General features: G+C 44.5%; 1 protein-coding gene across 2 annotated transcripts in view; it reads right to left on the reverse strand.

Moving 5' to 3' along the window:
• Positions 1 to 25941, reverse strand: part of CPXM2 (carboxypeptidase X, M14 family member 2) — a 361124-nt gene that overhangs the window by 105487 nt on the left and 229696 nt on the right. For both annotated transcript variants that reach the window (XM_078644019.1, XM_078644018.1), the window contains 2 exons: positions 4533 to 4617; positions 130 to 280 (listed from right to left, as the gene is read on the reverse strand). In XM_078644019.1, coding sequence (XP_078500145.1) covers positions 130 to 280; positions 4533 to 4617 — 236 coding nt within the window. The remainder of the gene's footprint in view (positions 1 to 129; positions 281 to 4532; positions 4618 to 25941) is intronic.

Below are 25941 nucleotides of genomic sequence, written 5' to 3' on the forward strand. Positions count from 1 at the left end.
CTCAAAGGCTTAGTTCAAGGTGTTGGGAACCACAAACAAGTACACATTCCCCCCTCCCTCTCATGTTAAAAGATGAAGTATATACGAGCTAGAAGAGACATTAAATTGACTGCACAGTGTACAATTTACCTGGAAGAAGGCAGCCCAGGACTTCCACCCTCATACAGATACTTCCCTCCTCATACCAGGAACGAGGATTAATGCGGATGTAACGCCCAACCAGTGGCTCTGGCAGCTCATTCAGAACCGGGATCTCTTTTTCATTGTTTGCTTCAAAAATCTGTTGATTAAATAAACATGAGTTATGTGTGCAGTCAGTGCTACCCTCAACGGGGCTACTGAGCTATGCTCCTAGAGGTTCACGCTATGGTACATTGACAGGGCATGAGTGAAACCTGTACTAAACAGTGTCTTACTCAGCACACACTTATCCAGAGCTCTACGACACTGCAAATTTAACTGGATATTTTATACACTCTTCATGTAATCAAATATGTTACACTGCCATGTGTAATTAGATATTAACCTCTGATACTTACATATGTATGTGTTTTACACATCTTTATATAACGTGGATATATTAGACAGCCAGTCTAGACACAGGTATTTCACACCGGTATGGATGTCGGATTCATTCCTTCTGCTGCTTTAGACACCCTCATGCTATATACACACATACAGAACCGTACACATACTCTTTGTTGCGCTTACACTCTATGTCCTGTCCTTGGAGACACAAATGCATGCATCAGACACATGCTTGCAAGAGACACGATCACACATGAACACACACATAGACACTGGTTGTTGCGCATGCACTCTATGCCCTCTCCATCTAGACACACATGCATGCATCAGACACATGCATGCAAGAGACACTTGATCACACGCGAACACACACATAGACACTGGTTGTTGCACATGCACACTATGCCCTCTCCTTCTAAGCACAAATGCATGCATCAGACACATGCTTGCAAGAGACACTTGATCACACATGAACACACATATAGACACTGGTTGTTGCGCATGCACTCTATGCCCTCTCCTTCTATGCACAAATGCATGCATCAGACACATGCTTGCAAGAGACACTTGATCACACATGAACACACACATAGACACTCGTTGTTGCGCATGCACTCTATGCCCTCTCCATCTAGACACACATGCATGCATCAGACACATGCATGCAAGAGACACTTGATCACACGCGAACACACACATAGACACTGGTTGTTGCACATGCACACTATGCCCTCTCCTTATAAGCACAAATGCATGCATCAGACACATGCTTGCAAGAGGCACTTGATCACACATGAACACACACATAGACACTGGTTGTTGCGCATGCACTCTATGCCCTCTCCATCTAGACACACATGCATGCATCAGACAAATGCATGCAAGAGACACTTGATCACACGCGAACACACACATAGACACTGGTTGTTGCACATGCACACTATGCCCTCTCCTTCTAAGCACAAATGCATGCATCAGACACATGCTTGCAAGAGACACTTGATCACACATGAACACACATATAGACACTGGTTGTTGCGCATGCACTCTATGCCCTCTCCTTCTATGCACAAATGCATGCATCAGACACATGCTTGCAAGAGACACTTGATCACACATGAACACACACATAGACACTCGTTGTTGCGCATGCACTCTATGCCCTCTCCATCTAGACACACATGCATGCATCAGACACATGCATGCAAGAGACACTTGATCACACGCGAACACACACATAGACACTGGTTGTTGCACATGCACACTATGCCCTCTCCTTATAAGCACAAATGCATGCATCAGACACATGCTTGCAAGAGGCACTTGATCACACATGAACACACACATAGACACTGGTTGTTGCGCATGCACTCTATGCCCTCTCCATCTAGACACACATGCATGCATCAGACAAATGCATGCAAGAGACACTTGATCACACACGAACACACACATAGACACTGGTTGTTGCACATGCACTCTGTGCCCTCTCCATCTAGACACACATGCATGCATCAGACACATGCATGCAAGAGACACTTGATCACACGCGAACACACACATAGACACTGGTTGTTGCACATGCACGCTATGCCCTCTCCTTCTAAGCACAAATGCATGCATCAGACACATGCTTGCAAGAGACACTTGATCACACATGAACACACACATAGACACTGGTTGTTGCGCATGCACTCTATGCCCTCTCCTTCTATGCACAAATACATGCATCAGACACATGCTTGCAAGAGACACTTGATCACACATGAACACGCACATAGACACTGGTTGTTGCGCATGCACTCTATGCCATCTCCATCTAGACACACATGCATGCATCAGACACATGCATGCAAGAGACACTTGATCACACGTGAACACACACATAGACACTGGTTGTTGCACATGCACACTATGCCCTCTCCTTCTAAGCACAAATGCATGCATCAGACACATGCTTGCAAGAGGCACTTGATCACACATGAACACACACATAGACACTGGTTGTTGCGCATGCATTCTATGCCCTCTCCATCTAGACACACATGCATGCATCAGACACATGCATGCAAGAGACACTTGATCACACGCGAACACACACATAGACACTAGTTGTTGCACATGCACACTATGCCCTCTCCTTCTAAGCACAAATGCATGCATCAGACACATGCTTGCAAGAGGCACTTGATCACACGTGAACACACACATAGACACTGGTTGTTGCGCATGCACTCTATGCCCTCTCCATCTAGACACACATGCATGCATCAGACACATGCATGCAAGAGACACTTGATCACACGCGAACACACACATAGACACTGGTTGTTGCACATGCACACTATGCCCTCTCCTTCTAAGCGCAAATGCATGCATCAGACACATGCTTGCAAGAGGCACTTGATCACACACGAGCATACACATAGACACTGGTTGTTGCGCATGCACTCTATGCCCTCTCCATCTAGACACACATGCATGCATCAGACTCATGCTTACAAGAGACACTTGATCACACACGAACATACACATAGACACTGGTTGTTGCAAATGCACTCTTTGCACTCTCCTTCTAAGCACAAATGCATGCATCAGACACATGCATGCAAGAGACACTTGATCACACACGAACACACACATAGACACTGGTTGTTGCGCATGCACTCTATGCCCTCTCCATCTAGACACACATGCATGCATCAGACACATGCATGCAAGAGACACTTGATCACACACGAACACACACATAGACACTGGTTGTTGCGCATGCACTCTATGCCCTCTCCATCTAGACACACATGCATGCATCAGACACATGCTTGCAAGAGGCACTTGATCACACATGAACACACACATAGACACTGGTTGTTGCGCATGCACTCTATGCCCTCTCCATCTAGACACACATGCATGCATCAGACACATGCATGCAAGAGACACTTGATCACACGCGAACACACACATAGACACTGGTTGTTGCACATGCACACTATGCCCTCTCCTTCTAAGCACAAATGCATGCATCAGACACATGCTTGCAAGAGGCACTTGATCACACACGAACATACACATAGACACTGGTTGTTGCGCAGCACTCTATGCCCTCTCCATCTAGACACACATGCATGCATCAGACTCATGCTTGCAAGAGACACTTGATCACACACGAACATACACATAGACACTGGTTGTTGCAAATGCACTCTTTGCACTCTCCTTCTAAGCACAAATGCATGCATCAGACACATGCATGCAAGAGACACTTGATCACACACGAACACACACATAGACACTGGTTGTTGCGCATGCACTCTATGCCCTCTCCATCTAGACACACATGCATGCATCAGACACATGCATGCAAGAGACACTTGATCACACACGAACACACACATAGACACTGGTTGTTGCGCATGCACTCTATGCCCTCTCCATCTAGACACACATGCATGCATCAGACTCATGCTTGCAAGAGACACTTGATCACACACGAACACACACATAGACACTGGTTGTTGCGCATGCACTCTATGCCCTCTCCATCTAGACACACATGCATGCATCAGACACATGCATGCAAGAGACACTTGATCACACACGAACACACACATAGACACTGGCTGTTGCGCATGCACTCTATGCCCTCTCCATCTAGGCACAAATTCATGCATCAGACACATGCATTAAAGAGACCATTGGTCACACACAGACTCACACTCACACACACACACACACACTGCTGGTTGTCACATGCGCTCTAAAATAAATGCATGAAACAGACACACAATCATACACTGGCACACACACTGCTTGTTGCACATGCATTCTATGTCTTCCCCTTCTAGACACACATGCATGCACAAATGTACAGAGCATAAAGAGACACATGATCATATGGACAAGCACATACGTGCATGCACACACAGACACACACATACCTTTCCTTCACCAGCCTCATTCAGTTACTCTCCCAAGGGACACCTTCCAGAGTGAGCACTCACCATCTCTCCAGATTCATTTCTGGCCGTGACCCATGCATGGCTGTCATTGCTGACCATAACACTGTAGGACGTCACCCAGTCACTCCTAAAGAAGGGGAGAGGGGATATAGTTAGTTGACTCAGCAACTAGCAGCACTTTCGCGACAGGATAATTTTGATCCGGGCTGAGCATAAAGTACAAAGCATGTAGAGCTATAGAACATGGAGAGCTTAAGTGTGCACACGTTGTAAGAACTACGTCAGCAGGTGAAAATGAGAATGGGAGCAATTTGTTTAGGAGGAGGTACTAGCTTTGAGGAAAAACGAGATTTACATACACAGATTCTAAACACGTGGGACTACAAGTAACAACAGGAGCATTGTTTGTGGTGGGGGTCATTCATGCACTTGTGACTAAAGCATTAAAGGCATCCAATAGGAGCAAGTTCAGCATTGAGTCTGTGGCCACTCGTGTCCCTTCTGTTTGACCTGATGGTGCTCAGATATTAAGGAGATTACATTGAGGTTAAGAAGCAAAAAGATATGAGACAGCAATTGGAAATACAGGCGTCCTAAGATAAGGGATCTTGAACTTAGGATATCCTTGACCAGACTTATAGGTTGAGTAACTGTGTTAAAACAAAAAATGGTGCTTGAAGGCTGAGACAAAATGTAATAGAGTAATGATCACATGGCTGGATGTGTAATTCGTTTTTGACATGGCAGGTCGAAACTAACATGTTCGATAACGCAGCAAAATATACATGATCTCTTTTATGTAAGAAGATGTGTAACTGCTGCTTGTTATGGAAAATATCCAGAGATGAGCGGGTGAACTGGGGCAAGGGATATTTATTCAGCAGCATGGAAACCTTTGCATTTTCCTGGCCGGAGATGACGAAAAACACTTATGATCAAGGTAAAGGCTCAGACCAGAAGCAAGAACTCTCAATAGGGCAGAGTTCTCTCAATTGGATGATATGGGGTGGGGTATGACTTTGGAAGATGGACTGCAGGAGACCCTCTTCAGGTGGCCATCTGGGAGAGTTTGGAAGAGAAGAAAGGTAACTTGGGATTTCCTGCATGTGAAAAGTGCAAAACAGACTATTTTAGAAACAACGCATCTGTGAGAACTGCATTGTTTGGGGCCATGCACAGCATCAATTCCTTGGCAATGTAAAATAGTTCCTTATTTGTGCTTAGTGTTTTTTAAATGGCCATGCACACAATTCTTTCTCTCGAGTGATAATATAGTTTTCTATCCACACAAAAACTACATTTCATATATTTCTACTATAGGGGTTGCACCATTTCCCTTCAAATCACTTCAGTGTAGATTTTGATGAACAGCAAGTTCAGCATAATCAAGTTCAGGAAAATACAATTTCACAATTTACTTTTTTATGCAGAAACAACACTTCCTGTGGCGGACAAAGGTATATAAGGAATTATGATATTATTAAGCACAATTGCTATGAATTACAGGGTTAATGTGAAAGACTGTACACAGCTCAATATAGGGTGAAGATAACAGTAGTTTATATAATCATAATAAAAACAATTATTCAATTGAATGGTGCACTGTGTCACAATTTACAACAATTTACAAACATTTAACATAAAAAAAATTGAGTTCAAGGCCCAAAAAAGTTTAGATAAAACTATAAGTATTTTAGTAAGATATAACACACAAGCTTTTCTTAATCCTAGGGCATGCCATTAAAAAAAGTGCAGGTAGAGAAGTATTCTTTACATTATGGAACTGGATGAAAAGACACACAAATAATTTTCAGTTTCCCGTCTGAATCAATTATTGTTCTCAGTGAACCATGCTACAATAGAATCTCTGGTGATGAAACACAAGTGTCACATATTAGCATCTGGTCGAATCAGTTGCACAAGTCGTTGAGCTGCAGCAAACTGATTTGAAGATTAAAAAATGTCTGGGGAATCATGCTGTGGCTGACCAGTTGAACCTTGTGATTGCTACAAACTTGAAAGTTGCAAGCGTTGGCATAGTTATTAGGCAACTCTCTAAACACCCAAAGCATTCTCTCACCAAACCACATCTTTGCTTACTACTAAATTATATATTTCCTGTTTTGGGAAAGTGCGTTCTGGCTGGAAATCTCCCAAATACCTTTGCACAAAACAAAATTCCAAAATAACGGGTAAAATTATCCAAATTTCTTTCCTAGCGCCAAGCCCTTCTGCTATTTGTCTGTCACAGCCTTTGAGGAACAAACATTATCTTCATATTTCTGTGCAAACAGATGCCAGCTTTAATGTTGTGCAGATGAAGCCCAAAGTTTTGGCTTAGGTACTCTGTACGAATGTCGAACACAGTAAGAGCAGCACTTGGGGTGTGCCTTAACATTTTACTTACGCTGGATTACAGGATCGGCTAGCTGTAACTCTGCATATCTGGTGCGTTCACCCAGAGGTTCCACCTTAAGGAACCAGATGATGCCTCTGGATGACCAATAACCCTTTTAAAAAAAAAATTCACATGTAATGCTTTCTCACTCATTGAGCACTCTTCCTGTGCCCTACACAAATGATTAATGATAACATGTTTTTCTGTGACAGGCTAAATGGCAGGCTGGGGCATTTGGGTTTGATGCACAAGTTTTCCATTTGCGAAAAGTATTTCTAAATAGCGCACCGATTATTTTGCGACTGGAAAGGAATTGTGCGAACCGATCTAAGTACTAATATGTCGGTTGACAAAATTATGAATCATAGTGGGTCACAATTCAATCTACCTCATTAATATGCATGATACAAGTCACAAATTATGACCCAATTTGACTGGCAAGTGTCATCGGCATGGTGGGCTGCTGGAGTCAGCAGACCACCATATCTCGGATTGCTTTTAAATAAAACAATATATTTATATATATATATTTTTTTTTAATGGAGTCCGTTTTCCTAACAGGAGCACAGGATGCATTTAAAAAAAAGAAAAGTTAAACAAAACTTTTTTAGGACCAGGCAGTGATGTTAAGGACCACTGCCTAATCCTAGAATTCTCAGGGGGGAAGACGTCCCCATGTGGACCCCTTCCATTTTGAACTTTTGGTATAATATTAATGTTTTGCGACCGGATTTCAGGATCAAAACATTAATGCATACCTCAAGGAATCAGTATTTGGAAAGGATGCCCTTAACACACCCTTTTCGAATAGAGAGTCTTTAATATTTATTTAACCCATTTAACAATACGGAAATCTGTAAATTGTGCCTAGTGCACCACAAAAAGTTTTCAAGCAGTCACAAACCCTCAGAGTTACAGAATCTGAAGGTTTGCGACCGTTAAAACTCTTCGTATATCAAGCCCTTCAAATCTTTATTGAAGATGGCTCCTAAATAGATTTATGAATTCACTTCATCCATACTGAGCTGTGTAACAACATAATTAAGGTCTCTCTTAACTCCGAAAAGGTATATCAAAAGTCTCTTTCCTAACAGTCTCAACAAGGAATGCTACAAATCTAAATGTGTTTTTCTTTTCATCAGATACCAGTATCATGGAAATAGAAATTCCATGAAATAATGATATACATTTCTTAGGAGAGATGGCACATATTGTGTGCATGGGTTTGCACAATTTTTCACCCATCAGAAAGCCTACATTTTTTCAGTTTCCCCGGCGCATTGCAAGATAGATCTCACTGCAAAGTGAGGTAATTTTCACCCTATTCATTCCCAGTAATCCATTAAAACATGTGCAGTCTTTGTCTCTGCAAATGTACCTTCAGCACAGCTTTCCTATATCACATGCAGCATTGCTGCAACCGCCAAGGCAACATTTGCCAGGTAGAACCTGACGAAATGTCTCATAGAAAGCCCTGGAAGCCGGAAACTACCTGCAAACGCTATACGAAAACAACGGTTTCCGCTCTATTCCCCTTTCCAAGAGGGATAATCAATCTTAATACTGTGGAGAATCTAAGTCTGGTCATTAACGATCCAGGCAGAATAATTAATTGCTGATGCAAATGTACTGATGTGGTGTTCCTGCATTACACAGAAACTGGGCCGTAATTGTTTTCTGCGAAGTGGATGTTTCTGAAGAACTGTTTTGTTCATCTTAAGTAAGGGCGTATGCCCAATAAATTGTGGCAAAGGTCTCAGTTTTGAGTCTTTTATATGAAAAGCTGCAAGGTTTTCCAAAAAACAGCACCAAGGTAGCAAAATTAACCGCGCGCCCCTTCTGCCACACAAACGTCTGATCATGTGACATATTACATAGAGGACAAAATAGAACTTCCTTGAGTCATAACTCATACATTAGTAACAGGGTCTCCTGACATTTTTTGGTTACCTTAGGATGTTGCAGTAATTAGCCTTTTGAAGCTTTCAGAGCCAATTCATTCTCCTGTCCATGTATGACAAGCATGTCTCCTATTACAGGAGTGCCAATGAAAGGCAAAGAGTCACTGATATAAAACAAGCAATTGCAATGCAATGGATCTCACCTTTGGGGCCTTAAATGTATTTATTTCGGCAGCATGTGCCATAAAAGGTACAGATAACATGCAATATAAAACAGTAACTATTAAGATATGTACAGGCATAAAAACATAAAACACAATATGTAAATATAGACATTCTCAAACTATCTAACTCGGGATTTTTCGTTACGACAATTTAATTTTATAGGTCCCCATTTAAAAAATATCTCCTCGTGTGCCAAACAGACCCCAGATATTTAGCTAAAGCAAAGACAATATGACCAGAAAGATCAGTCTTTAAAACCCTGTAAGTTTGCATGCAGCGGGAGAAGCCCAAGTTTTTGCAAAGTGGGACAATCCATTTTCTCCGCGCCTGGACATACGCTTTACAAAAGAACAATATGTGCAAATCAGTTTCTTGGTCAGATTTGCATCCGGGGCAATAAGACGGGGATGAATCGGCCCATTTGCTAGTAAGGGCACGTAACGGTAAACTACCATACCTCCATTGGAGGTACAGTTTCCTAATTGATGTTGGAGCTATGATGTCTAGTGCAGTTTCAAACCTATATCTGTCCTTAATTATAAAAAAAGATGACGTTAAGGTGCCGTGAGAAGTTCCTTGCACATGGCTAGCCAGTTTGGTTTCCTGGTACTGAATGATAAGCTGCCTCCATGTAATCCCGGGACAAGATCCCTGCGGGTCAGCCCATAGGGTGGGAATCCCCAGTTTGATTAGTTCTTTCTTAATAAAATTTAGCCAGGGGATTTTCCTGATGTTTGGGAAAGCAAGAATTTCTTGCAGTTCTGCCCTATAGTTGGCTAGCTCAGGAACTGTCCAAATCCTACGCCAGAATAACAGTGGCCGCAGGCCCATGTCTTCGTCCAGAGGTCTCAGGGCCATGTCAAGTCTAATAGGCAGCAAGGGTGTGCTGGAAGGAAGTAGTAGGAGTTTTCTAATAATATTGTTCTCGATTACTACCAGATCACGATTGCACGTGTGGCCCCAGAGTACACTACCATACATAGCCGCTCCCCTGGCTTGTGCTCTGTAAATCTCTAGGGCGGGGCCCACCGGCTTAGAAGTAGATTTATTCTTGGCGACTAACTTGGTGATTCCGCCGGCTATTTGGGCCAGCTTTCGTTGCGCTTTCTCCCGTTGGTGGCCCCACGACATTTTTTCATTTATGGTGATCCCTAAGTAGTCAAAGGTTCGGACCCTCTCCAACTTATTAGTCCCAATACATGGATTAGAGCGGACTCGGGATGGGGGGTTGAATACCATGTATAAGGTCTTCAAGGCATTGATCTCTAGGCCATGATCTTTGCAGAATGCCTCAAAACCACCAAGAACTCGTTGGAGCCCCATAGGAGACTTTGAGAGCAGCAGGGTGTCATCCGCAAACATAATTGCGGGCACCCTGCTGCCTCCAAGTTTGGGAGCATCAGTATTCTCAACACCATTCAGGTGCGCTATTACCCTGTTGACAAAGAGGCAGAAGAGGGTCGGTGCAAGCACACAGCCCTGCCTAACCCTCTGTCAACGGGGAATTTATTGGAGAGTGTCCCCTCCCGGCCACATCTGACCTGAGCGTAGTTATCAATATGCAATCTGATGATCATGGTTAACAGGTATTGTGGGACCCCCAGGCCAGAGAGCACGGACCAAAGTTTTGTGCACGGTACTAGGTCAAAGGCCGCTCTTAGGTCAACGAATACAGTATAGAGGCTGCCACCCTCCAGCTGTAACGTTTTCCAAAATATCATAGAAAGTCGGAAGACTTGATCTACAGTGGACACTTTGTTCCTAAAACCCGCCTGATATGGGCTAAGGACTGAGTGCTCTTCGGTCCATTCCAATAAACGGTCCAGGATCAGCCTAGCAAAGATCTTTTGGGGGACGTCTATTAAACTAATGGGCCTGTAGTTGGCTGGGAGCAGAGAAGAGCCCCTCTGAAAGATGGGCACAATCTCTGCCCCCAGCCAAGTAGCAGGCACCGCCATACCCTCCAGGATTGCGTTAAAAAGAACCTGCAGATGTGGGGCCCAGATCATGGGTTCACTTTTAAATAAGTCACCAGGGAGTTTGTCCAACCCAGGAGCTTTTTTAGTGGCAAGTCTAGCAATAGCTACGCCGACTTCTGCCACACTGAATTTGTCCGTTTCCAGAAGTGGCGTAGGGATCGAGCCCGTCCTCGTATCTACTTGTGCCTGATTTGAGTCCATGTCGGCCTCAGTGTATAGAGATCTAAAATGCGCCTCCCACACACTGGGTGCGATATTAGCCTCCACTGCAGGGGTTGGGTCAGCCGACCCATTTTTGACAATCTGCCAAAATTTCCTGGCGTCTCGGTGCTTGAGCGCATCAGTCATGTCTGCCCAATTACCGTAAATGTATTTAGATATGCAGCACATTAGCCTGGGTGCTGAAACATCTACTGTTCTTTAACTTGGAGGGAAAGTAAGCACCAAACTGTGTGACACGCCAAGTATGGGAACACATGGAGAGAAATATTGCCTTTCAACAGGAAATGGTATAGTCCAAAGCTCTGTTTTTAATATAAGATCAGGGCCTTCGGTTGTCATATTACTGAAAATACAAGATTAGAAAAAAATATTATTGTATATGGGTGCTCATGGAAGACAATTTCTATGGACTGGAATCTAGAGAATGCTAAAGTGATTCTGATATTTTACTGACCTCTGCTGGTCGTTTTCTATCAAGAAAGTTAAATAGAGGCAGTTGCCAGAAAAATTTAACAAAAGAAAGTCCCTCAGCGGAAACCAAATCTGGTATTTTACTGACCTCTACTGGTCGTTTTCTATCAAGACAGTTAAATAGAGGCAGTTTAAAAAGCAGAAAGCAATTCTAGTATTTTTCTGACCTCTACTGGTCGTTTTCTATCAAGACAGTTAAATAGAGGCAGTTGAAAGAAAAAAAGTCCCTAAGTGGAAGCAGACAAGTCCTAGGGCTAATCTCCAGAGCCCACAAGGTACATACACATATAAGAATATACTAAAGTATATACAAGAGGTCTTGAATGCTCAACCTATACAGCACACATATATCTGAGGCTTTTTTAGCAGGCAACAGAGAAAGCAGACTCAAAAGCTCACAGCAAAACTTTACAAAATGCAGATGTTGAACGAAAGTGAAATAAATTAAGGGAAACTTTCCAATCAGATGGGTGTTCTCACACTAGCATACTCTCTTGAGCTTCTGTTCTGCGTAAGCCTCCAAATGCATTCAACGAAGCAGACATCACTATCATTTGCTAGAATCATAATTCTATTTTTATAAGTGCACAAAAAGTCACCTTCATGTAGATCAGGGCTGCCAATTTCAACCAATTAAAATGTAACTGTTTTGTATCCTCTGTAAACTGAACAAAAAACTTTCTGTAGTGTCATAATATGTATCTGTTTTGCCAGGCCATCGCATGCTAACATATTTTGGCTCAGTACATTGCTGTTTTTTTTATTTGAAGTACTTACTATATGAAAGCAGGAGGGCTGCACAGAAGGTCTTCTTGTCACTTCTTAGTAGCATCATCCTAGCCAGTCACCCACTGTTAACATCATCCTAGCCAGTCACTCCACATTACCATCATCCCAGCCGCTCACCTGGTAGAAGCCCATTCTGAGACCCTGAAACCCTAGCAGCATCAGCTTTTATATATCATGATACAAACAGAGTAAGGTAAGGTATGCTCAGACATTGTCCACAAAGAAGACAATTAGAATAATAATGTTCCAGGGAACCTCTGAAAGACGGGATTAATTAATCCGAACAAAGTGTGCCAAGTTATTCCCCACAAGGCCAGGATTCGAGCCCTGTGTTTGCTTCTTTTCATGATGTTAGTATCAGAAAACGTAATTTGCTACTTGGTCCCAATATCCTGGCTGGCATTTAGTGATTCAGCTTATGTTGTTAAGTGCCCTTGGACTTTATGTAAATTAAGTTTTGTGTCTAGGAGATCATTTATATTCTTGCACTTACCAGTAAACAGTGTCATTCTGGGATTGGCTAACAGCCTGGGACAGAGTTCTGCAGAACCTGAAGCTTCTTTGGTCCTGTCTTAGTGGTAACTATAAAGAGAGAATTATAGTAATATACTGAGAAGTCCACATAGCCTTATAGGTGGATTTTGTAAAGAAGCGGCATGTACTAAATTAAAGTTTCAACGGAGGCGTTCACTGGGTTCCTGAGTGGCAATCTGGAGCAAAGTAGATTCTGAGGAATCTTCATTTTTAGGTCTCACATACTGAACAGCACACATGCTGAGAATTTCAAGACATATTGTGGACTTATCACAAACATTCAGGTGCTTGGAGCTCGCCCGTTGCTTACCACTGGTTGGCTTTCCTTTCACTTTTATCTGCCTGTTTGTGTCCCAGCTTGTCAGTCTTGTGTTTGTCACTGCCTTGGAGTATTGCCTTTTTACTATCTCTTTCAAATGGCTGATTTCTGTGTTCTCTTTGCTTGCTTTCCAAGCTCTACTTGTTTCTTTTTGATTATGCACTCAATGAGAGTGCACGCTTTTTCCAGCTATGTTCTGCATTTACTTCTCTCCTCCATGTTGCTCTATGTTGTTCATGCGCTTCTCCCTGCCCCCCGATTCACTGGCATTGTGTTCTTCCCCCTGTTGCTTTCTTACCCGTTGCTTCTCCTTCCCACCAGTACTCCTCTCATCCTTTGCTCCTCCTTCCCATTTCCGTACTCCTGTGTTCTTCTCTCCTACCCGCTCTGAGTTGCTTTCTCGCCCATTACTTCTCCTTTCCTACCAATGCCATTACTGTTGCTTCTGCCCCCACACCATTCAGCTTCTGCCCCCTCATTTTTCTTCCATCCCACCTGTTTTTTGTGTGTTTTTTAATGCTTTCTGTATTTTTTTCTTTTTAGTTAATGTTGGATCTGGCCCTTTCTGCAAGGTTACCCCAGACTTGTTGCCTTCCACTTCCTTCCTTTGCTGAAACCGTTTCTGTTGACATTACAACTCTGCTCACCTTTCTTTTCTAACCAGTGGTAAAGTGCTTTTGCTCTCTCTCTAAAACATGCTACATTTGACAACTACCTGATTGGTACATTTAATTTACATCTAAGTCCTTAGTAAATGACACTACATGTAACCAAGGCCTGTAAATTGAATGTTAATAGTGGACAGCAGCACTTACTGTGCCACCTACTAAAGACGCTTTTTAAAACATGTCTCAGACTGCAGTGCCTAACTTGAGCCTATGGCTGCCGGTGGGGGCACCAGCACTCATTTCTGGGGACCAGCACTTAGTTTTCCTCATCAAACGTTGACTGCAAGCAAAAGAGAGAAAAACCCCTAAAGGAGTGTGACGGGGCGGGCGGACCGGACATGGTTGGACCTAAGGACTGGTGGACCCCTCTCTCACCGTGCCCATTGTCCCCACAGCTACCACAATGCACCTGGACGGCTGAGCCCGAGGCCGACTGGACCGACGATGTCCAAGGAAGCGGCCCCTTTAAGGAATGGTATCTTGAGGACGAGGCTCCGCCCTCCGACGAGAACGTCAAGCCAAAAGCAGGAAGTGTCCGGAGCTCGGGGGAAGGCGTTTCCCTGGTGAAGACGAGTGTAGGAGAGGACGAGAGGAGAGACTTCGAGCGCGGAGTGAGCGGCAAGCCAGGAGGCCAACAACAAAACGCATCGCCCAGCCACGGTCCAGCGGGAGGAGCGTGGCTCCAAGAGGTACGTGGCCGGGTAGCGGGTTGGGTTGGGCGGAGGAAACAGCCCCGCGAGTGAGGAGCACCGCCCTTACTTCCCCCTCCCTCTGCACGAGCACTGCCCTCACCCCAGACTGAGTGTAACGAGCACCTTGCATGGGAATTGTGTCTTCACCCCCGGCCCTGTAAGACGTACGAAAGCGATACGAGTATCTGACCCCCACTTTCCTTTTCTTTTGGCACCGGTGGAGGAAGTCTCGAAAGACGTCCCTGGGACAGCATCTCCTCGCCTGTCAAGACCCCGGAAGTTTGAGCTGAAACGAAGCCGGTTATGATTTAAGACCCTGGTGTCTTCTTGTTTATCCGTGGACTGCCTTTTCCAATGAAAAAGACATATATCCCAATTAAACCTTCTTTGAAACCTCTCCTGAAGGCACCTGTGTTTCTATTTACAAAAGCATCCCAAGACAGTCTAGTGGCTGATTCCCCACAAGTCCCAATCCCTCCGGGACAAGGAGAAAAAAGAAGGAAGATGAAGATGATAAAGCCATCACAGAGGGAGAAAGGAGCAACTGGCAAGAGTGAGACAGAGTGGTAGGGAGCCTCTGGTAGTGAATTAAAGAAGCATGAGATGGAGTGACGATCATGCAGCCTTGGTATTGGGCGCACTAACTCTTAATTGTGCTGGTTGCGTGGTTCTGAGCAGAGCTTTTGGCACCGGCACTCATTCTTTCACAAATTACACACTGGTGTGCAGTGTTAAACTGCTATTTAGACATGTCAAAATAAGCCTTTTACCAGGGCTAAACCTTTTTTTTAATACCAATAAGACACCCCCAAGTTAGGCCCTAAGGGCTCTTAGGGCAGGGTGCATTGTTTTAAATTAATAGGACTTGTGTGCTTAAGTTTTATGTGTCATTACATTGTAAAAACCTTCCTAAAGTTGTTTTTCACTGTTGTACGGCCTACCTCTCCCATTGACTAACACAGGTTAACTTACCTTGAAATGTAAGTTAAAATCCTCTTTAATGGTAAAGTAAGAGTTTAATTTACAATTCTTAAAATGCCACTTTTAGAAAGTTGCAAACACGACAGGTGATGGACAGAATGCAGAACAATGTCATACATTCGCCCCAGTACAGAGATCTGGGCCTAAATCCATCATTTTTTTGCTCACCATGCCATTCCAGTTTGAACCCATCCATATGCAAATCAGTCTTGACCCTGTGCCCATAGGAACAGTCCAGCCCGAACTGCCAAGCCAGGTCCTCCCTGGACTGGAAACAAGCATCAAGGACCGGTTTCGGGCTTTCAGTCGTCATCAGCCTGGATAGCTTGATTCCAGTGGCATAGAGAGCACGGGACTCACGTCTGAGCATACCCATCCCACTCGGGGTGACAAATGCAAAAACAACAGGTGATGGACAGAATGCAGAACAACGTCATACATTCACCCCAGTACAGAGATCTGGGCCTAAATCCATTGTTTTTTTGCTCACCATGCCATTTCAGTTTGAACCCAGCCATATGCAAATCAGTCTTGACCCTGTGCCCCATGGGAACAGTCCAGCCCGCATTCTGTCCATCAACTGTTGTTTTTGCATTTGTCACCCCGAGTGGGACGGGTATGCTCAGACGGGACCCCCTTGCTCTCCACACCACTGGAGTCAAGCTATCCTGGCTGATGACGGCTGATAGCCAGAAACCGGAACTAGGATGCTTGATTCCGGTCCAGGGAAGACATGGCTTGGCAGTTCGGGCTTGGCTGTTCCCATGAGGCACAGGGTCAAGGCTGATTTGCATTTAGCCATGTCTGAACTGGGGCGGTGTGGAGTGCAAAAAAACAATGGATTTAGGCCCAGATCTCTGTACTTGGGTGAATGTATGACAATGTTCTGCATTCTGCCCATCAACTGTTGTTTTTGCATTTGTCACCCTGAGTCGAACGGGTATTCTCAGACGTGAGTCCCATGCTCTCCACACCACTGGAGTCAAGCTTTCCTGGCTGATGACGGCTGATAGCCAGAAACCGGTCCTAGGATGCTTGATTCCGGTCCAGGGAAGACATGGCTTGGCAGTTCGGGCTGGACTGTTCCCATGAGGCACAGGGTCAAGGCTGATTTGCATATAGCCATGTCTGAACGGGGGTGGTGTGGAGTGCAAAAAAACAATGGATTTAGGCCCAGATCTCTGTACTGGGGTGAATGTATGAAATCGTTCTGCATTCTGTCCATCAACTGTTGTTTTTGCATTTGTCACCCCGAGTGGGACGGGTATGCTCAGACGTGAGTCCCGTGCTCTCCACACCACTGGAGTCAAGCTATCCTGGCTGATGATGGCTGATAGCCAGAAACGTGTCCTAGGATGCTTGATTCCGGTCCATGGAAGATATGGCTTGGCATTTCGGGCTGGACTGTTCCCATGAGGCACAGGGTCAAGGCTGATTTGCATATAGCCATGTCTGAACGGGGGTGGTGTGGAGTGCAAAAAAACGATGGATTTAGGCCCAGATCCCTGTACTGGCGTGAACGTATGACATTGTTCTGCATTTTGTCCATCAACTGTTGTTTTTGCATTTGTCACCCCGAGTGGGACGGGTATGCTCAGACGTGAGTCCCGTGCTCTCCACACCACTGGAGTCAAGCTATCCTGGCTGATGATGGCTGATAGCCAGAAACCGGTCCTAGGATGCTTGATTCGGGTCCAAGGAAGAAATGGCTTGACAGTTCGGGCTGGACTGTTCCTATGAGGCATAGGGTCAAGGCTGATTTGCATATAGCCATGTCTGAACTGGGGTGGTGTGGAGGGCAAAAAACGATGGATTTAGGCCCAGATCTGTGTAATGGGGTGAATGTACGACATTGTTCTGCATTCTGTCCATCAACTGTTGTTTTTGCATTTGTCACCCGAGTGGGACGGGTATGCTCAGACGTGAGTTCCGTGCTCTCCACACCACTTGAGTCAAGCTATCCTGGCTGATGACGGCTGATAGCCAGAAACCGGTCGTAGGATGCTTGATTCCGGTCCAGGGAAGACATGGCTTGGCAGTTCGGGCTGGACGGTTCCCATGAGGCATATGGACAAGGCTGATCTGCATATAGCCATGTCTGAACTGGGGTGGTGTGGAGTGCAAAACAACGATGGATTTAGGTCCAGATCTCTGTACTGGGGTGAATGTATGACATTGTTCTGCATTCTGTCCATCAACTGTTGTTTATGCATTTGTCACCCCGAGTGGGACGGGTATGCTCAGACGTGAGTCCTATGCTCTCCACACCACTGGAGTCAAGCTATCCGGGCTGATGACGGCTGATAGCCAGAAACCAGTCCTAGGATGCTTGATTCCAGTCCAGGGAAGACATGGCTTGGCAGTTCGGGCTGGACTGTTCCCATGAGGCACAGGGTCAAGGCTGATTTGCATATAGCAATGTCTTAACTTGGGTGGTGTGGAGTGCAAAAAAACGATGGATTATGGCCCAGATCTCTGTACTGGGGTGAATGTATGACATTGTTCTGCATTCTGTCCATCAACTGTTGTTTTTGCATTTGTCACCCTGAGTGGGACGGGTATGCTCCGACGTGAGTCCTGTGCTCTCCACACCACTGGTGTGAAGCTATCTTGGCTGATGACAGTTGATACCCAGAAACCGGTCCAAGGATGCTTGATTCCGGTCCAGGGAAGACATGGCTTGGCAGTTTGGGCTGGAATGTTCCCATGAGGCACAGGGTCAAGGCTGATTTGCATATAGCCATGTCTGAACTGGGGTGGTGTGGAGTGCAAAAAAACGATGGATTTAGGCCCAGATCTCTGTACTGGGGTGAATGTATGACATTGTTCTGCATTCTGTCCATCAACTGTTGTTTTTGCACTTTCAGAAAGTTGGCATTTTCTTGTCCTAACCATTGAGGCTTTTTGTCAGTGTTCTGGGTCACATGACTGCGAATGGCTCTACTGTTGGGATTTGTGTATTCTTCACAGAGAGTGACACAAAAGAGACTAGATGTGGACAGGATAGGTCATCCTGCAAGGATGACTTGGGGTGGAGCTGGGCCTGTCCCACTTACACTTTGAAGGGGTTGCCTCCAGCCCACATAAAGGAACCCGACACTAGTCGTTTGTCACTCCAGACTTTTTTTGGGGCCTTGACATGGGAAGAGAAGACCTTTCCAGAACCAGATGAGTGGGTAGTATAGGTAATCCCCCCAATTCAAAGGCTGGCACCAGCATAAATATTGGACTTCCGCAGCCACTCAGCAGTAAACTCATGGACCTGTGGATATTACAGAAGAAGGACTGTCTTTCCCTCTAGAGGACTGCCCTACTGCTTGAGGATTACCTTTCTCTCTGAAAAGGGAGACTGGAATTGCTCTCTTTATCCCACGCAAACCTGAATGACTGCAAGGGTCAGATGGATGAGCTCTTGTTTGAGCTACCAGTACAAAAGAAGCACCAGAGACCTCCCTGCAACTGCCCAGCTGACCAGCTGCACTGGATGGCATTGTACTTATCTGAGCCCAGTTGGTCTCTGCTGGGCTGGAGTGAGTTCTTGATCCCTAAGAGGTGCCTCCTTTGGCTGGCATCAATTTAGCTCCTCCGGTGAAGAAATATGAAAGCCTGAACGTTTGGTCTCTTCACAAGCACAAACTGGTCAGTTCATGCTGAGACTTGGCCGCTTGTGACAGCCGCCAACACAAAGCTCAAGTGAGCCCAACACTTCGAGCTACAGCAACCACCTGTGACAACATGCAATGCTAGATCAGCACTTCGTGCTATAGCCTCCAACAGCCCTGATGACTGTCAATGTGAAGGTACCGCAATGGCAGCCCATGCCACCAAGCCTTCTCTTCCAGCTACAGCGATGACCATCTGAGACACTGTCCTTGCTCCTAGTGGCCCCCTCCACTGCAAATGGAAATCTTTGCACCAGACTTTAAGAAGGTAACTAACATGGTTCCTACATCCAGTCCATACTCCATGGCAATTTATTTATTTATTTAGGAAGTTTTCTATAGCGCTGTCAAGACCCGGAGGTAGCAGAGCGCTTTACAGTAATAGAATGACAAAAATCTGTATAAACATATACATAGCATAAACATAAACAGAAACATAACATATGTAAGGTATAAGCATTCAATGACTGACATTGTAAGCGGAACATGGGTGAGTTGCCGAGCTTCTTTGGTTATGGGATTCACTGTAGTCACATAGTTCAAGGGTTGCTTGCTGACCCCGGTTATGCACAGCCAAAGGAGCGGATCAGGAACAAGGATTTGAGTTGCCTTTTGAATTCCACAAAGGAAGGAATAGTTCTGATGTGGTCCTCGTGGTCACGTGGAGAAATCTATCGGGAGACGCGGCGTTTTGAACAAACGAGCTCTAATGCAGGCTGGTTAGTATCAATCAACTACCGCATAAATGCCGAGGCATATACTTATGAAGATACCAGTCCCCAGCAGGGAATACGCAGAATTTATAGATTACTGCCGCGTCCAATATATGAATGTGTCATTATCGCTATCTTCCAGATTTGTATACCATTGAGACTAGCGTTGATCTTTTCAAGTTCATGTCCTGTCCTATGTATGTGCGAATGACGGTCACCTGATGAAGGCAGAATGCCGAAACGCGCGTAGTGAAATCTAACCGCTTTGCCTACTACGATAGAATATAGACCGGTCCAGTGTGACTTGTTGTAGATTTTGTTTGTCTTTTTCTGTACTTTATCAAATTTTGTTGCTTTATTTTTATGTATGTATATTTAATAACTTAATGAAATATAAAATGAAAATATTCAAGAAATAATAATGTCTGAATCAAAAATTAACATAAAATAAAATGTTGTGTATATCAAAACTACTTGTGTTGTTATACCTATAGTAGTATTGTGAAGGTCGCTCTTTCCATCATGTCTCTATTCTTGAGAGATTTGGCACTTATGAATTGAGTGGTTGCTATAATTGTATTTTTCCTATACTGTTATAAGGTTATTACAGTCCAGTTCTGAGGTCACAGTGCCTGCTGCCAGAGCCAGCAGCCGAGGTGAAAGGCAGACCAGTTCATGGAGCATAATTAAGCAGCTGTTTAAAGCAACATACAGAACATTACTTTTCTTTCTTCTGCTCTATTTTAATAGCTTACAATGACAAGCAGAGAGAATATGTTTATTTTTTGCCACTTTTTAGATAGAGAAAAGCAAGAATCTTTCTGCATGTTTCTAAACATTCTGAACATCTGTTTGCAGCAAATATCTAATAGTTTTTTGATGTGTTTAATTTTGCATTAGAGGTTTTATTTTTATTCTTCAGGTTTTCAAACATGCTCTCTCTTTCATTCAAAAGAGCTATGCTTCAAGGTAAGTGGTTGTTGGGAAAGGTGATGGTGTGACCATGATTTATATGGGGTAAAGTACCCCCAGGAGTACATGATAAGGATATTGCAAGTCACCTCAGAGTTCCATAACCTTATAAAGGAACTTGTCCTTCAGCCTTGTTCCTTTATGTAATAAGGCGAATGGGATATCTGACACGTTTGTGAGGGAGTACTCATCTGCCAAACCCTGATGAGGAGCTGTCTATTGGTTCGTCTTACTAATAGTCATTGAATAGCTACAAGTGATGTCTGCTCGTGAAATTCTAGAGGTTATGCAGAGAATGCCATTTTGGTTTTTCTGCCTTCATTAGGAATGAAGTGGCTTTCAGCTTACACCTTTTGCATGTTACTCCCACTCCCTTCCATTGTTACACTCTAATGAAGCAGGATGTACCAGTCTTCTATGTGTATCTGACAGCCAATCCCCAGGTCCAGTGCTGGGAAGTATGCAGGCTTTCCCAGGGGTGCAACTGAGCATGATGGCGATCCACAGGGCTGTTCCTGAAATATGACACGCTGCTCTGGGGGTGCTGGTGTGTCGTTGATGGCTGATCCCCAGAGATGGTTGCTCAAACATCAGGATCTCATCTGCTGAGGACTTTCTCCCAGCAGAATAATGCAATGATTTGATTGTTACGCTGAATCTTTGAGCTGCCTTCCATTCATGCATACACATGCTGTCTGGCATTAGCGTGTTCAACTTTACATGTTCCTTCTTCGCTGGAATGAAAACAAGCTAAGAACCATATGCCAGACCTTTCGTTAGGACCCGTGGGAGAGGGGATTACAGGCAGCGTCAGCTGTTATATAGTGTCTAGATTCTGTTTCATTCAGTAACTAGCCGACACTCCCCTGGTAGGTTTCACTCCTTAGCTGTAGCTGTGGTTGAACATTCAAGACTTACTCTGGAGGTAGAGAGGCGGTAGTGGCCCAGGCACATCACAAGTAAAATAGAAGAAAGTCCAGAAAGAATCCACAGTATTATTTATTTATATGTATTTAGGAAAGATATGCAGATCACGCTAATAACAAGCGTGAAAACAAGACCTCACAGGCATCTTGGCCCTAAAGATTTTGTATAGGATTCCATGGGAATTTGAGTAATCAGGAATCACATGTCTATAAAAATTATGAGGATTATTATTATTTTGTCTAATAAAAGCAAGAGATCGGGACTGGAGGGTTTTGCTGCTGTGTGCTTCAGGAGCCCGGTCTTCAAAGGTGCAGTTACAAGGCATGCTGCTTAACGCTAGTACAACTGCCTGGTGCCTGTGCAGTGGAACTAGGATCTTTCCAATGAACTCTGAGGAAACGTCCAGGAGGTCCCCATCGGCTGATTTACAGAGTGTGGAGTAAGTCTTTCTCGCGTTCCACTGCAGAAAACGTCCTGGAAACAGCCTCAGAGTCTGTGGCGTCTAATTAGCCATTCATGCTTGAATTTTTTATCTAGCCAGTGCACTGAGACTTCTGGGGGGCCTTTTTGGGCCTGAAGGAGGCATATCTCAACCATATAGTTGATCATGAAAGGAACATTCACTTTTCGCATAAGCATTCTTACTTGAAGGGCGATGTAAGAATAGTGTGTGCCTGTGCTTATGCAGTGCATGAACGTAGCTGGACGTGGTTTGGAAGTGACTTCCCTCTCGGCCTTGCACCTTCTGCTGCAGTTGGTCTGCATCAGCTGAGACCAGGAACGGAGGGACGAAGGGCCATATTTATGGAGGCCAGCAACACTTTTATTCTCAAAATTAGAGGGAGAGGCCCAAATGTCCAAGGGACAGGGTGGCAACACAATCAGTGTGAAATAAAAAAAATTCCCTTGGATCACTCTGGCCAACAGTCACCTGCTGAAATTGACATTTACGATCTGAAGTCTTAGTAAAAACAAATTACAAACCAATAGACAAAATCAAGTGAATCATATCAAAAACATCCTAATCATTAATTCGTTGAGATCTATTCACAAAGTCAGGCAAATCTAAAAAAAACTCGGTACAATAGTCCCTCGAATTTATTTAAAACACAGGCGTCGATGCGTTTTGGTGTGCTGCCTGATATGTACCACCTAAATTCGAGAGACTATTGGGAAGTTGGGGGAAGTGGCAGAGGCACCAGCTGTTGCCCTGGGCTTTCAAAACTGGCCTAAAATGGCTACAGCCCATTGGGCAAATACTCAATGGAATAATAGCTAAGTTTGGCCCTGACTGCAACAGTAATAGTTTATATGGAATCCAGTATCTAATCAGTCTTTTCCTTACACTGTAAAAAGAGACAGGAAGGGTGGCCTCGGGGCTATTTAGTGGGCTAGTGCACAGTATTAAAAAACCTTGAAAATGTAGCTCATTCCCAGATATTCACAAGCACAAATAACCTCCCAGCACTTCACTATTGGCATTGTTGCTGCAATAATGAAAATCAAACATTGCTTCGAGGATTTTCACTATTCTAACTGGTGAAATATTATCATTGTGTCCTTAATAACCTTCTTCTGGCTTGTCATTCCTCAACTCTTTTTACGTGTACATTTTTCTGCCTAGACAGAGAACTCGGGGTCAGTCAGGGCAGGAAACAGGAGAAGGACAGAGAGGTAAATAGAAAGTATAACACAGTCATGTAAAGGGACAAGGAAGGTGAAGGAAGTGATGAGGTGTAGGAAAGTGCACCTTTTTGACATGGTCACCCTCACTTTTTGCCTGATATCTTATGCAATTTTGACAGAAAGTGCACTGGGTTCCTGCTAACCAGGTGCTCAGTGCCAGATCTCTTTCCCTAAACTTAACAATTGTTCCCTAATTGGTGATACATTTAGCACCCCAATAAGATCCTAGTAAATGGTACCCCTGGTACCTAGGGCCTGAGACACTAAAGAGAGTCCCTAACTAACCTAACTATAGACCCATATATCTTCTGCCATTTTTTTTCCCAAAAACGTTGGAAGAATTTGTTCACTCTATTACCTCCTCTTTTGTGGAAACTAACCACATATTGCATCAGAGTCAATCCGGTTTCAGGCCTAATTTAGGCACTGAAACGGCGCTCCTAGAAATCTCGGAGTCTATCAAGGACATCCTAGACAGGGGTGCCAAAGCTGTTTTAATTGTGCTGGACTTATTGGCGCCCTTTGATACTGTCCCTCACAACCGACTTCTGTCGAGGCTCCAGGAATCCGGTTTCGGAGGGGACGGTACTGAAATGGTTTGCCTCTTTCTTGACAGACCACCAACAAATAGTCTGGGCTCCGGCTTTTTCGGCTTCCATTCCCCCCTTAAAAGCGGGAGTTCCACTGGGCTCTACACTCAGCCCTACACTGTTTAATATCTATATGTCTCCTCTGGAGAACCTGGCTGAGACTGATGGAGCAAAGATAGTGTTGTATGCTGATGACACTCAGCTGCTCTTTACCTGTGAGAGGACACTGACTTCAGACGCTTGCTTAACGGAGGTGTTTGCCTGGATCCAGTTAAATTAATTGAAATGTAATTCCAAAAAATCTGAAATTATATTTTTCGGCTTGCCCCCCAATAACTTTTGGCACAACTGGTGGCCACAGGACATGCATCCTCCTTCTACCTGGTGTAGCCTAGTCAAAAACCTGGGGGTGAAAATGGATTATACTCTAAATATGAAACACAGATCCAGGCGGTAGCCTGCCAATGTTTTGGCCTTCTGAAAATATTAAAACTGTTTTTACCCTTTCTCCCGACTCCCCACAGGAAAACAGTGGTCCAGGCCCTGATTGGCTCCATACTAGATTATGTCAATATTCTGTATCTAGGACTACCAGAATACTTACTCACCCGCTTACAAGTGGTCCAAAACACTGCAGCAAGGGCTATACTTTCTCTTGGCCCAAGGACATGGATGTCCTTGCATCTGAAATCCCTCCACTAGTCCCCGATCCGTAAGAGGATCTACTTCAAGGCTCTTGTCTTGGTCTTTAAAGCCCTTCATGACATTGGAACCCCCTGTCTTAAGAAAAGTGCCCTGTTTTACCATCCCCGGCACACTCTGCACTCCTCGTCGATGTCTCTGGCACACACTCCCGTGTTCCTCCGCTCTCGTATTGGTGGTCGATCTTTTCAGGTGCAAGTCGCCAAACTTTTTTATTGTATGCCGCTAACTCTAAGACAGACGCATGACCTTCTTTCTTTTAGGAAGACTTTAAAGAATTGCTTGTTCCAGCAATAGCCTTTGCGTTGTCCTAGTTAGTCTGATCTGCCATACTCACCTAGCGCCGGAACACTCTTCTGAGTAGCTGCGCGGTCTACAAATACCCTGTTAACATAACATAAGGTCTGCAGCATGTATTGAGCCACCCTAGGAGACCCCTGAACACCAACATGCGAACTGTCATTTCAGGCTGTGTGCCTTGGTACAGAGAAAAGTGAAGACACAACATGCCTACAGACACTACTTACAGTATGGGTAAGACACCCCTACAGCAGATCTTACAGCCCTAAGGCAGGGTGCACAATACTATATGTGTCAAAATATCTGCAGGTGCAGATATTCCCCTTTGATGTCTAAGTCAATTCTTAGATATTACAGATGAACAGGGAAGCCCTTTTGAGTACATGTGCTGGACACTGGTAATTACGAGTTCCCCGTCTACATGATGGCTTCACTGAAACTCAAGACGTTTGGTAGCAAACAACTTGTATTAATAAACCCACACTGATTCCAGTGACATATGTATTAATATATGCACCCACAGGGTACCTAAGAGGTGCCCACTGAAAACCTACTGACTACTAGTGTGCTGGATGACTGGTGAAGACCAACCTGCCACCACAGACAGGTTTCTGACACCCTGCAGGTGAAAGCCTATGCTTTCAGAGGTCAGAAACAATGCCTGTTCTGGCCTGAGGTGTTGTCACTTCCTCCAAGAAGAATGGCTAAGTGATCAGCATA

The sequence above is a fragment of the Lissotriton helveticus genome, chromosome 5_1 (genome assembly GCF_964261635.1).
Source record: "Lissotriton helveticus chromosome 5_1, aLisHel1.1, whole genome shotgun sequence".
Taxonomy (NCBI): domain Eukaryota; kingdom Metazoa; phylum Chordata; class Amphibia; order Caudata; family Salamandridae; genus Lissotriton; species Lissotriton helveticus.